This window comes from Doryrhamphus excisus, linkage group LG21, assembly GCF_037039965.1.
Source record: "Doryrhamphus excisus strain RoL-2023G ecotype Guam linkage group LG21, RoL_Dexc_Guam_v1.1, whole genome shotgun sequence".
Classification (NCBI taxonomy): domain Eukaryota; kingdom Metazoa; phylum Chordata; class Actinopteri; order Syngnathiformes; family Syngnathidae; genus Doryrhamphus; species Doryrhamphus excisus.
This window is the reverse complement of record NC_136377.1, coordinates 11835581-11848621: the sequence shown is the minus strand read 5'-3', so window position 1 is coordinate 11848621 and position 13041 is coordinate 11835581. Positions and strand designations below refer to the sequence as shown.

The 13041-nt window shown below is 40.0% G+C and overlaps 1 protein-coding gene across 5 annotated transcripts in view; it reads left to right on the top strand.

Annotated features, from left to right (window-relative positions):
- Positions 1 to 13041, top strand: part of npas2 (neuronal PAS domain protein 2) — a 70873-nt gene that overhangs the window by 50531 nt on the left and 7301 nt on the right. For 2 of the 5 annotated variants that reach the window (XM_058088276.2, XM_058088275.2), the window contains exons 4-17: positions 2490 to 2644; positions 2757 to 2848; positions 2967 to 3056; positions 4922 to 5042; positions 5723 to 5836; positions 5953 to 6071; positions 7248 to 7330; positions 7418 to 7524; positions 9070 to 9217; positions 9324 to 9408; positions 9482 to 9608; positions 12129 to 12226; positions 12322 to 12408; positions 12602 to 12817. In XM_058088276.2, coding sequence (XP_057944259.2) covers positions 2490 to 2644; positions 2757 to 2848; positions 2967 to 3056; positions 4922 to 5042; positions 5723 to 5836; positions 5953 to 6071; positions 7248 to 7330; positions 7418 to 7524; positions 9070 to 9217; positions 9324 to 9408; positions 9482 to 9608; positions 12129 to 12226; positions 12322 to 12408; positions 12602 to 12817 — 1642 coding nt within the window. The remainder of the gene's footprint in view (positions 1 to 2489; positions 2645 to 2756; positions 2849 to 2966; positions 3057 to 4921; positions 5043 to 5722; positions 5837 to 5952; positions 6072 to 7247; positions 7331 to 7417; positions 7525 to 9069; positions 9218 to 9323; positions 9409 to 9481; positions 9609 to 12128; positions 12227 to 12321; positions 12409 to 12601; positions 12818 to 13041) is intronic. The other 3 variants (XM_058088277.2, XM_058088279.2, XM_058088278.2) reach the window with 3 other exon arrangements.

The window sequence follows — 13041 nt, the reverse complement described above, 5'->3', positions numbered from 1 at the left end:
AAGCATTTCTGTCCCCAAAGGGGGACATGATAAAAACCATAACGTAACATAACGTAACAGGACCACACCATGTTTTATTCTGGGGCAGGGTCAATGCTTCCATTACAAGTCATTATTATTTATTTATGTATCCCAGGGGTGTCCAAACAATTTTCCAAACCAACGCATGTTGCTCTGCAGAGCCTGCGTTGCAGTTTTGTGTTATTGGGGACAAAGCACATTATTGCTACTCTCTTTACATTACACCTTTTTTCTGTTTTTTTCTTTTGTATTTATTTTTTTTTAATTTCTCCAAATATTTAAACTTTTATGTACATTTTTTTATTGCAACTTTATTCTTTGTTTTGTTTTGTTTGTTTCACATAAAAAGATAGAAGATAGACTATGTATATCTTGTAACGGTAATGGTTTTATTTCATTTGAACATGCATCAGATTACAATTGAATGCATCACATAATCAGTTCACAGTTCCACATGTCAAAAAGGAGTAGGAAGAAGCAAAGCTTATTAAATCCTACCCCTCCATCTGGTACTTTTACAATCAATAACTGTTACATTTGTTCACTTCCTGCTTTCCATAATACAGTTTAAGGTTTTTTGTTTTTTTTTAATAATGGACCTCGTACCGAAGTACAAGGTGATATGACCATACAATGACATAATGGGTACCATAGTAAGTATCAATATAGTGATATATATAGCACATCATGACTGGTTCAAGACTCTTCATCCTTGTATTTAGCAAACATCAACTGCTTGTATTGTTTCTTGAATTGGCTCATCGTTGTGCATTGTTTGAGTTCCTTACTCAATCCATTCCATAGTTTGATTCCACATACTGAAATGCTATGGCTTTTTAACGTAGTCCTAGCATATAAGTGTTTCAAATTTAGTTCTTCCCTGAGATCATATTTCTCCTCTCTTGTAGAGAAGTATTGGATGACATTTTTAGCTAATTTGTTGTTTTTAGCCTTATGTATTATTTTAGTGGTTTGAAAATTAACTATATCAGCAAGTTTAAGTATTGCTGTATAGTCCAACTTAATTTTTTATTAATATGATGACTTTATTTCCCTAATATTTTGCCTTTATTTTGTTTTTTTTCTAGTTTGATCGCATTTTTATCATAATTTTAGAATATGGCGAGCGCCAATAAAAAAAAATAAAAATGTCTTCCGGGCCGCATTATGGACACCCCTGGTTTATCCATGTCCATGTCCAACCATTTTCTATGCTGCCTATCCTCACTAGGGTCGCACATAGGGTCGTGAAAGGCAGGGTACACCCTGGACTGGTTGCCAGCCAATCACAGGGCACATATAGACAAACAACCATTCACACTCACATTCATACCTATGGACAATTTGGAGTCACCAATTAACCTAGCATGTTTTTGGAATGTGGTGTATCCATGTGATACAGTAAAGTCTCGTTATATCGATATTCTCGGGAGTCGGAAAAAATACCGATATAACCGGACTATCCATATATCCGATCCTGCGCCGAACTGCATTAAAAGTGGGCAATAATGCACTCGACATTGTTCTATAGTATAGAACAATGTAATGAGCAGCTTAAATCAATCTTTAGGTTAAGGATTTCAATACCAAAAAAGAACATGGCGAACGGCTGCTTCCAGTCAACTTTATTTTTCACACTTCCACCACCAGAGCGCAGCACACACACCGATTCCCGCACTTCCTGGTTCACAGGTCATGCTCAACCCGCCCCACATAGCTGGCCAAACACATGCCTGCAACAGAAGAACCAACTGCGTTCGTGGTTTCTCTCGTGTGTATAGATTCTATACAGGCATGTGTTGGGCCAGCTATATTCGCCGTGTTCTTTTGTGGTATTGAAATCCTTAAGCAAAGATTGATTTAAGCTGCTTTTGTATCGATATAAGCAGACCAAATTGGCTAGCGGGAGATGAAAAGGGCATCGTAGTAACCGGATTATCATAATAACCGGGTATCGTACTAACGGAACTAATTATATCATAAAAGACTAGAAATTTGCCGGGAAATGAAAATAGTATCGTAATAAGTAGTAATTCGTTATAACCGATATCGATATAACGAGACTTTACTGTATTTCAATTAAATCTGATGACAGCGATGTCAGTCCAATTTTACTGTTCGTCGGAACGTATATAAATTATACCTAAATGAACATGGAAGTACACAGATCCTGTACCAGACCCTGTCAGATGTTCAAGAATACCATCTTTATCCTTGATGTTGGTCGCAGTATTTGAGTGGCATGAAGCCAATGTTGATTTCTCCCTTTTATGAGCATTTCACAATGGCTAATTTCACTTCACTTTTCAATTTCATTTTCCTTTTCATTGACACATCGCCATGAGAAGAGTCTGCCTGATGTTAAAAGTGATGTATATCAGCTAGTTTGCACATTGTTAAATTATGAGTGCATCGTAACGGAATGTCTTAGCAGGGAAACTGACTAGCGCATGTGTTTATTGCTAAAGGGCATCCCGAAACAAATCAGAAAAGAAGAGACGAGACCAGTTCAATGTGCTCATCAAGGAGCTGTGCACCATGCTGCAGGGCCAAGGCCATCCTCGCAAGATGGACAAGTCCACCATACTGCAAAGAACTATTGACTTCTTGCAGAAGCAAAAAGGTACGGCATAACAAACACAAATCTTGTTGTAGTTACCGTTGTTAATGAACACACCTCACATGTTTGAGTGTGAGTCACTCGTCACTTGCCTTTAATTGCGCTCGCTCCGCAGACATCAGCGCACAAAATGAAACGTGTGATGTCAGACAAGACTGGAAGCCTTCATTCCTCAGCAACGAGGAGTTCACGCAGCTCATGCTCGAGGTAAGCACCGCAACAGGATGCACGGGATAGACCCACGTGCTCTCAAACTGATGATTTCAATATGGAAAAGCGGGCAACCGCCTTAGCATCAACAGCCGTCTCTCTTATTTTTTTACAGGCACTAGATGGTTTCTTGTTAGCGTTAACTACAGATGGAAACATCATATACGTGTCGGACAGCGTGTCTTCACTTATTGGACATTTGCCGGTAAGTGTAAACAGTTGGAATTTCATTATACTTAACTCTCCGGTTTCCTCCCACATTCCAAAAACATGCTAGGTTAATTGGCGACTCCAAATTGTCCATAGGTATGAATGTGAGTGTGAATGGTTGTTTTCTATGGTATAACTACAAACATATTCCATTAATTAATACTGAATCCTACTAATACCAATTAACCACAATAAACTGGCGACGACTGAGGTGTGATATTTTCTCATAACCAGTACTTCATGTTTTGGTTTTCCTTAGTTTTGTACTCTTATTTGGTTTTCTGCAACAGCTTTGTGGTCGTCAGAAAGCTCATGCTTTCCAACGTTTCTGATTAATAGTCAGTGCTACAGAGCTAAATATAATACTTTATACAATCATTGCAAATTACATATTTACAATCCCAAGGCATGACAACTGATCATGATCTCAATTTGAGAGAATATTCCACACCGTGGACATACTGAGCTTGTTACATACTGTGGTGAAGCCTCTACTAAAGGCATAAAAATAAAATTAAACACGTAATGTTCACATCAGATTTAGTATGATGTGATTTTCGTTAAAAATGTTCTCCCCAATTTTGCCGTGGTTTTCATACACTGCGTCATTTTGGGCTTAACAATACAGTCCATTTGTTCCGTGAATCCCATTGCCCAAACAAAGCACCCAATGTGTGTCCATTTTTTATTGAGTGCAGCTGCTAAATAACCCCCCATGGGGCCAAAGAAAGTTGCAAGTGCGGGAAATTTGATAAAGAAGGTGAGAAAAACAATTGACTGTACAGGAAGTCCACATAAACAATATATTTAGAATTATTTGGCCAAATTGCCTTGGTCTTCCACAGACCTTTTGGAACCAGTTTAATGGGGAACACGGAGATCCCACTGCACACTTCAGTGGCCAAGTCAGTGGCATCATCTCATCCCAAAAGGGTTCTACTTTCAAAAGACAAAAGTGAAGTCACCAACACATAGAAACAAGCAGCAACTGAACGGCTGGCATGGATATACAGTAAAGTCTCGTTATATCGATATCGGTTATAATGAAGTACTGCTTATTACGATACTATTTTCATTTCCCGGCAAATTTCTAGTCTTTTATGATATAATTAGTTCTGTTAGTACGATACCCGGTTATTATGATAATCCGGTTACTACGATGCCCTTTTCATCTCCCGCCAGCCAATTTGGTCTGCTTATATCGATACAAAAGCAGCTTAAATCAATCTTTGCTTAAGGATTTCAATACCAAAAAAGAACACGGCGAACGGCTGCTTCCAGTCAACTTTATTTTTCACAATTAATATAATAATTAGCATTAATATAATAATTATAATAATCATAATAGTTCTAATAATAATAATAATAATAATAATAATAATAATAATTATTATTATTATTATTATTATTATTATTATTATTATTATTATTATTATTATTATTATTATTATTATTATTATTATTATTATTATTATGTGCTTGTGTCCCTTTTTTCAGGAGCACTTTGTAAACAACAGACCATGTCAAAAAACGAAATTGATAAAACCATCAAAAGGTTGGCTCAGGCCATGATGCCAGGTTGTATGTTGAGTTTAAATGAAATACTTTGGAAAGATTGGGCGGGCCGTATTCAAACACTTGGCGGGCCGGATGTGGCCCCCGGGCCGTAGTTTGCCCACCCCTGTTCTATACTATAGAACAATGTCGAGTGCATTATTGCCCACTTTTAATGCAGTTCGGCGCAGGATCGGATATATGGATAGTCCGGTTATATTGGTATTTTTTTTTTGCTTTCAGTAGGTGTAAGACGTCCATATGGTGACAGATTGTTTACTTGTAATGTGTGTTCTTTTGCACCAGTCAGATATGGTGGACCAAAATATCTTAAATTTCCTCCCGGAGCGGGAACACGGGGAGGTGTACAAGCTGCTATCATCCCATATGCTGATGACCGACCCCATTGCTGCTGACTTCCTAGCCAGTGAGTCGCCTTTTTACACAACACAATTCATCTTGTCAACGCAAACCCAAAACATATCTCCTATTCAGTTTCATCACAAAAAAGATAAAAATATCACCAGGAATCCTTTTTCAAGGTTGGGTATATTTAAAGATGGAGAAAGCAGGTTGTCCAATGGGGTTTGTAGTTAATTGGATTCCGTGATTTGTGTGTCTATAATTATCCCTTTTAGCTAATAATAGTCACATGCTTAGTATCATAGTTTTAGATTTTTAATCACTGTTATGTTAACACAATAATCCCCATGGCAATGAACTACCCAGGGCTCAAGGCTCTGACCTTAATCCTGCATTACTATTGGGCTTTTCACAGTAGCTAAGCCTCAAAACAAGTTACAGAACCACGTGTTCTCAGCCCAAAAGGTGTCCTTGGTTTGTAAAATGCCGTGGTCTATCCACACTAAAACCTTTCTGATGATGCTATCACTGGCTAGTCTTCTGTTAGATTTACATTTGTGGTGGTCGAAGAAATGTGTTCAGCGGATTTAAGGAATGGAAATTCTCATTTCCAAATATTACACAACGTGTGAACCTGAGCTCTCGCCACAAAGCACACACAAAGCTGATTTGTTGCGCTTACGCCGTCACATGATTTCAATCCTGATTTCTTTTTCCTGATTTCAAACTGGTGCTTTTTTTCAGGTGAGGCACATGTTGAATTTTGCTGTCACCTTGCCAGAGGCAAAATCGATCCAAAAGAACCACCCGTGTACGAGTATGTCAAGTTTGTTGGGGATTTCAAGTTTCATAACAATGGTATGTACTTATTTGAGTATTTCAGCTATTTTCTTAAGTCATTTCCCATGTCAGCAAATGTATTGCTATCATTTATCTTCCTAATTAGAATGACTCTTCTTTTTAATGTCTCCCAGTGCCTACATCCTCTTGTAACGGGGTTGAATTGACATTACCAAGAAGCCTGCAGTCATCGCTGGAGGAGCAGGTCTGCCTCATTGCTACTGTACGATTAGTCACTCCGCAGTTTCTTAAGGTGAGACTTGTTTCATCGCAGTTGCTGTGTTGCGTGCGTCCGTGTTACAACTAACTGTTGATTTACGTATAATTATAACAAAATGGGTAGGTTCATTTTGCTTCCGTCATTGTACCTGTAGGGGGACATGGCTTTTAACTGGGGTTGTACCCTCAAATTAACTGTTTGGCATGGACCGTTATACATTCATTCATTCATTCATTCATTTTCTACCGCTTATCCTCACGAGAGTCGCAGCGGGTGCTGGAGCCTATCCCAGCTGTCTTCAGGCGAGAGGCGGGGTACACCCTGGACTGGTCGCCAGCCAATCACAGGGCACATATAGACAAACAACCATTCACACTCACATTCATACCTATGGACAATTTGGAGTCACCAATTAACCTAGCAATTAACCTAGTGATGTAAGTTGAGGTTTGATGTAAGTTGGATCAAAATATTATAGTCACAAAAAAAACATTGACATAAAATACAATAATAAAACAAATATAATAATTAAATGACACAGTCATCAATTTGGAGTCAGCAATTAACCTAGCATGTTTTTGGAATGTGGGTGGAAACCGGAGTACCCGGAGAAAACCCACGCATGCACGGGAAGAACATGCAAACTCCACACAGAGATGGCCAAGGGGGGAATTGAACTCGGGTCTCCTAACTGTGAGGCCTGCGTGCTAGCCACTCGTCGTGCAGCCCTGGACCGTTATACAATCAACAAAAAGTTGTTTTTTTGCTCCCATTTTTCATGATCTGTCCATAGGTATGAATGTGAGTGTGAATGGTTGTTTGTCTATATGTGACTAGTCTAGGGTGTACCCCCGCCTCTCGCCCGAAGACAGCTGGGATAGGCTCCAGCATACCACGTGACCCTAGTGAGGATAAGCGGTATAGAAAATGGATGGATGGATGAACTTAAAGATGGACAAATTTTCAATGTACACAAAAGGCCTCTACTGCAAAATCAATTTTATAGCACAAAACAGCACAAACAAAGATGAAGCTCATTCCGAGCATGTCAGGTGTTGATTAGCACTGTATTGTACACTTTGGTAGGTTTATATTTTGTTCAGTTTTTTTTAAGTAGCTTCACCTTAGTTCATGCCTTCATGTAAGCTCTGGCTTGAGTAAACATTGCTTGTTATAAAATCCTTCCCTCTCCTGTGTTCATTTTTATAGGATTTGTGTAACGTGCATGATCCTTGTGATGAATTCACATCCCGGCACAGCCTGGAATGGAAGTTCCTGTTTCTAGATCACAGGTACAGCAAATCATGTCACTGATTCCAATAATCATTCATCACGCAACACATTAACTCTTCATTGTGTTGTTGTTGTTTTTGTTTCAGAGCTTCTCCAATCATAGGCTATTTACCCTTTGAGGTTCTTGGAACATCTGGCTATGATTACTACCATGTGGATGACTTGGAGCTTATAGCACAATGTCATAAGCAACGTAAGTCAATGATAAAATTGCAAGTCCATCACTGATAGGGTGCGTTCTTTTGTTGTACCAGATACAGCGATTCTGTAGTTTGTGAATCCTAACTCTGTATAACGGTCAAGACTAGAGCTGGCCTAATTAGTATGCGCTTTGTTTGCATTCCCATCATATCGACAAGTAAGACAGTTTTTATAAATTCACAAAAATGCTATCCAATTAAATAATGTTGGAAACACTGCCATTTGGAAAGCGGCACATTTCTATGTGGCACAAACTTCCATATAGGAACAAAGTGCAAAGTATAAACCATCATCATTGGTGCATTTTTATGTCAATATTAACCAATATTATCGGACATCCCCAATTGGTACCCAAAGGGAAGCTTCCCATAAGTGATACTCTCTGCAGACATGAATATTTACAAAAAAAAAGGCTATCCAATTAAATAATGCTGGAAACTATGCCATTTGGAAAGCGGCACATTTCTATGTGGCACAAACATCCATATAGGAACAAAGTGCAAAGTATAAACCATCATCATTGGTGCATTTTTATGTCAATATTAACCAATATAATCGGACATCCCCAGTTGGTTCCCAAAGGGAAGCTTCCCATAAGTGATACTCTCTGCAGACATAAAAAAATCACAAAAAAAAAATCACAAAAATGCTATCCAATTAAATAATGCTAAAAACTATGCCATTTGGAAAGCGGCACATTTCTATGTGGCACAAACATCCATATAGGAACAAAGTGCAAAGTATAAACCATCATCATTGGTGCATTTTTATGTCAATATTAACCAATATTATCGGACATCCCCAGTTGGTACCAAAGGGAAGCTTCCCATAAGTGATACTGCAGACATAAAAATGCACCAATGATGATTATACTTTGCACTTTGTTCCTATATGGATGTTTGTGCCACATAGAAATGTGCCGCTTCCCAAATGGCATAGTTTTCAGCATTATTTAATTGGATAGCATTTTGTGAATGTATAAAGTCTGTGTTACTTATTGATATGTAGGGAACATGTTTAAAATGAAAGATACTTTTGGTATTGCATTATTTTGTCTTACATTGCACAGTGTTTATTTGTGAAATGCATTGAGTGGCATCACAGGAAAAGCAGTACAATGTTCATTCATTACACAAGATGTGACCTATCAGTTTGACGGAAGAGCTGCTGCCAATATAGTTATCGGTTCATGACTGTGTCATTAATTAAGTGCTGGACAACAATCCAATCGTTTGTCGAACTAGTTTATTGAGCACCTCGAGTGCCAACCACAGAGGTGGAGTATTCAAAGGGTGAGGCACGAGACAAGAGTAGTTTGTTTCGTCAATAAAGAACCAACAGGAACAGAATTTGACTGTTTGTGTTTTTGGTATGATGTCAAATCTCAAAGTCCTACTTTCTCGGACCAATACTGAACTGTATGGGACTGATTGTATGGTACCACACATCCTGTATTGTACATTTGAGCTAGATCAGGGTTTGCACGGACTTACGTATTATGGCAACTTTTAGCCCATGAGTGTTTTTTTCTCCCTAGTGATGCAGTTCGGAAAAGGTAAATCCTGCTACTATCGCTTTCTGACAAAGGGCCAGCAGTGGATTTGGTTGCGGACACACTACTACATCACGTATCACCAGTGGAACTCAAAACCAGAGTTCATCGTGTGTACTCACACGGTTGTCAGGTAAGCTTATTTTCGTCTCTTTTTGTGTCCTGGCTTCAAAAAGGCCTATAAGACGTGTGTCGTCCTGGAGGATCACCATGACTAATACTTTCTTCTTGTGACTCAGTTATGCTGAAGTACGAGCTGAAAGGAGGCGAGCGTTTGGCCTTGAGGAGCTGTCACCACTGGAGATAGCACCCTCCTCTGTGAAGGTACGATTCCACAATTCTCCTGGCCGGATTATAGAAAACATCAGACTTAACCCCTTGTTTGGTTCATTTGAAGGCCCAGGAGCTGTACTTGGACATGTGTTCCACACTGGACCCGCCACGGGACAGAAACAGCGGTGCTCGTTCGGTATCCTCCCACAGCTCTCGGAAGTCCTCCCACACAGCGCAGTCGGACTCAGCATGTGAGTAATCCTCGGCTCGTGTCATTCAATAGTAGGTGGACAGGGGCCGAGATCCTGCTCCCGTGTGGCTGCAGGATCTGTATCTGCATCATTAGCTTCAAAACTGGGATTCTGCCTGATGTTGATGGATAACTGAAGAAGCTTACTCTTTTCTTTTTTGGCTTTAACCTTTATGAGGTATTACAGTAAAGTCTCGTTATATCGATATCGGTTAAAACGAATTACTACTTATTACGATACTATTTTCATTTCCCGGCAAATTTCTAGTCTTTTATGATATAATTAGCTCCGTTAGTACGATACACGGTTATTATGATAATCCGGTTACTACGATGCCCTTTTCATCTCCCGCCAGCCAATTTGGTCTGCTTATATCGATACAAAAGCAGCTTAAATCAATCTTTGCTTAAGGATTTCAATACCAAAAAAGAACACGGCTAACGGCTGCTTCCAGTCAACTTTATTTTTCACACTTCCACCACCAGAGTGCAGCACACACAGCGGAAAACACCCGTCCCTCGCGCCTACCCCTCCGGGTGGCAACACCTTCCCTATCGATAGTTCCGGGGTGAATTATGTCCCGGTAACCGGTAATCACTACAGCGTAAGTTTATTTTTATTTACTGTAGTACAAAATGTATTGTAGTACAAAAGCATGCTAGATACGCAATCCATGAACTCAAGGAGAAAATTACATGCCATATCAAAGATCCGCCCACTTTTAATGCAGTTCGGCGCAGGATCGGATATATGGATAGTCCGGTTATATCGGTATTTTTTCCGACTCCCGAGAATATCGATATAACGAGACTTTACTGTATATGGCCCGCCGATTTGTTTTTTGTTTAGTGCAAAATAACAACTAACACAATTTTCAACTCAAAAGTGAGGCAGCAGTTCTTAATTATTCATTATTTATTAGTCATGTGCCACCAGGGGACCGATTGGAAATACTATATAGAGAAACTGACAATATCTCTTTATCTTTACTGTACAGATCGAACTTGAAAATTTAAGCGTATTCAAGAGTTAAATTGCATGTAGAGTACGATAAATGTGTATATGCTGGCATTGCCTTAAAGTTAGTAGCTGTACCATTACACCAGCAGAGGCTGGCCATTGATGTATGGATGTATTCTGCTGCGTATCAATCACTGTGACAATGCACTACGCCTCATGGCAATGATGCACATCCTTTGCATGTATGCAAAGAATGCACCCCCTTACACAAAACGGGGCCCCCCATTGATCATGGGGCCCTGTGCACAGTGTGTGTTCTTGTGTAGGGAAATGCGGCTGTCTTTTTGCCGTGTGAGTCACAAAACAACCCTTCACCTTTCCCCAGAATTAAAAATGGTATGCTCCATCATCTTCCATTCTCCCTCCTAAGGCAAAACTCATGAACTCAAAATTAGAACTTATAACAGTATACGCAGCCAGTCTGATTAAACATTTCCAGGCTTACTTTAGCTAACCTTGTTTATTTTAGCGTGCGCTGGCACAGACTGCAGCTGCTCTCCCACCCACGTTTCGTCACCCAAGTAACGGAACAAGTCCCAGTAGCGCTCGCTGCTAATAAAATGCAAATGAAGTTACTCGTACAATAAATACACTCGCTTGGCAATGTACTTTCGAAAAAAAAAAAAAAGTATTTAACTTGATTCATTGTGTGGGTTTTGCATCCAAAGCGGAATGAGGTAGTATCCAAGATCCGGTGATTCAGCAGTTCAGCAGTGTTGTTATGAAACGTTAAAGGAAATAATGGCAACACACGAGACACTAACTTTAGTAACTTTAGTAATAGCACTATTCTGACACGGAAAAGGTTACTGCTTGAATCACAGCATCTCTACATCCTTCTCTGCATCTTCTTACACAGATTGTTAAGTTGAGACATTTAAGTTATACAAAGACATAACCTAATACCTGCCTCACTGGCTGGAACATTTACCATCTAATGAGATGTACAGTCATTGTGATGATCATCAATATATTGAGAAATATACCTAAAATCACAATATCAATATATTTGTGATACTATATTTGAACTATAATTCATTCATTTTCTGCCGCTTTTTCCTCACAACGTGGGGGTGCTGGAGCCGAGAAGCGGGGTACACTCTGGACTGGTCGCCAGCCAATCACAGGGCACATATAGACAAACAACCATTCACACTCACATTCATACCTATGAACAATTTGGAGTCGCCAATTAACCTAGCATGTTTTTGGAATGTGGGAGGAAACCGGAGTACCCGGAAAAAACCCACGCATGCACGGGGAGAACATGTAAACTCCACACAGAGATGGCCGAGGGTGGAATTGAACCAGGGTCTCCTAACTGTGAGGTCTGCACGCTAACCACTCATCCGCCGTGCAGCCCCCAATGAAATATTGACACATAAATGATACATGTTATTTTGCCCCATAGCCAATGCAAACTAAGCACAGAAGTACCCAGAGTTTTCATTGCTCTTCATTCTGATGTGTTTTTAAGAGCAATGTGTCTCTCCTGTGCAGCAGCAAACTCGTATACGGAGACCTGCACGCCGTCATGGCAGTCTACTTCTGTCGGCACAGAGAGAACGCCGGCCAGAGTCCAAGCTGGGAGTTCAAAGGTTAGTTTATACAATGCTTCTATCTTAGCACAGGATAGGAAATATGTCAATGGGGAAACTAGACAATATTTCAATTTGTTGAACTTATCTTGTAGAATTTGACCCAAAGACAAAATTCCTTTGACCTGGTCCCCCAAATGAGCCTCCCTGTTTCTCCTCCTTGCAGCAAGCGTTCAACGATGGTTAGTGTTTAGACTTTGCTTCCTGTCATTTGTCTTCCTCTTTTCTCTGTTTGTTTTGTTTCCTCTGTGTACACTGCCACCGGGTTATAGAATTCATATTTTTCATATGGTTGGTTTAGGCACGTTTTCCCACACTAGACATTCTACCTAGAGATGTATTTTATGGTGTAATATGTACATTTGTGTTTTCAAGCAGCAGCAAACACAACAACAACCACAACAGCAGCAGCAGCAGCAGCAGCAGTCATCGTCGTCGTCCATGTTTCAGCTGCAGCAGCCTCAGCTTGGTGTCATGAACCAGCTGAAGGAGCAATTGGAGGAGAGGACGCGCATCCTGCAGGCTGACATTAAGACGCAGCAGCAGGAGCTACACGACATCAAAGAGAAGCTTCACCTCGCTAACCTTCAGGTAACTGTGACCTCTAAATAACTAGCTAGACACCTGAAAGCAAGTCAGCATTCCCCAAAAAGGAGTTCAGTACGGTAGTTTCAAGTTACATTCAGGAACATCACATGGTTGCAAAATGTGACTATTGAGTGATAGTCTAGGGCACGGGTCTCAAACTCAATTTACTTGGGGGGCCACTGGAGCTAGGGCCTGGGCGAGAGTGGGCCGCATCAGGTTTTCCAAAA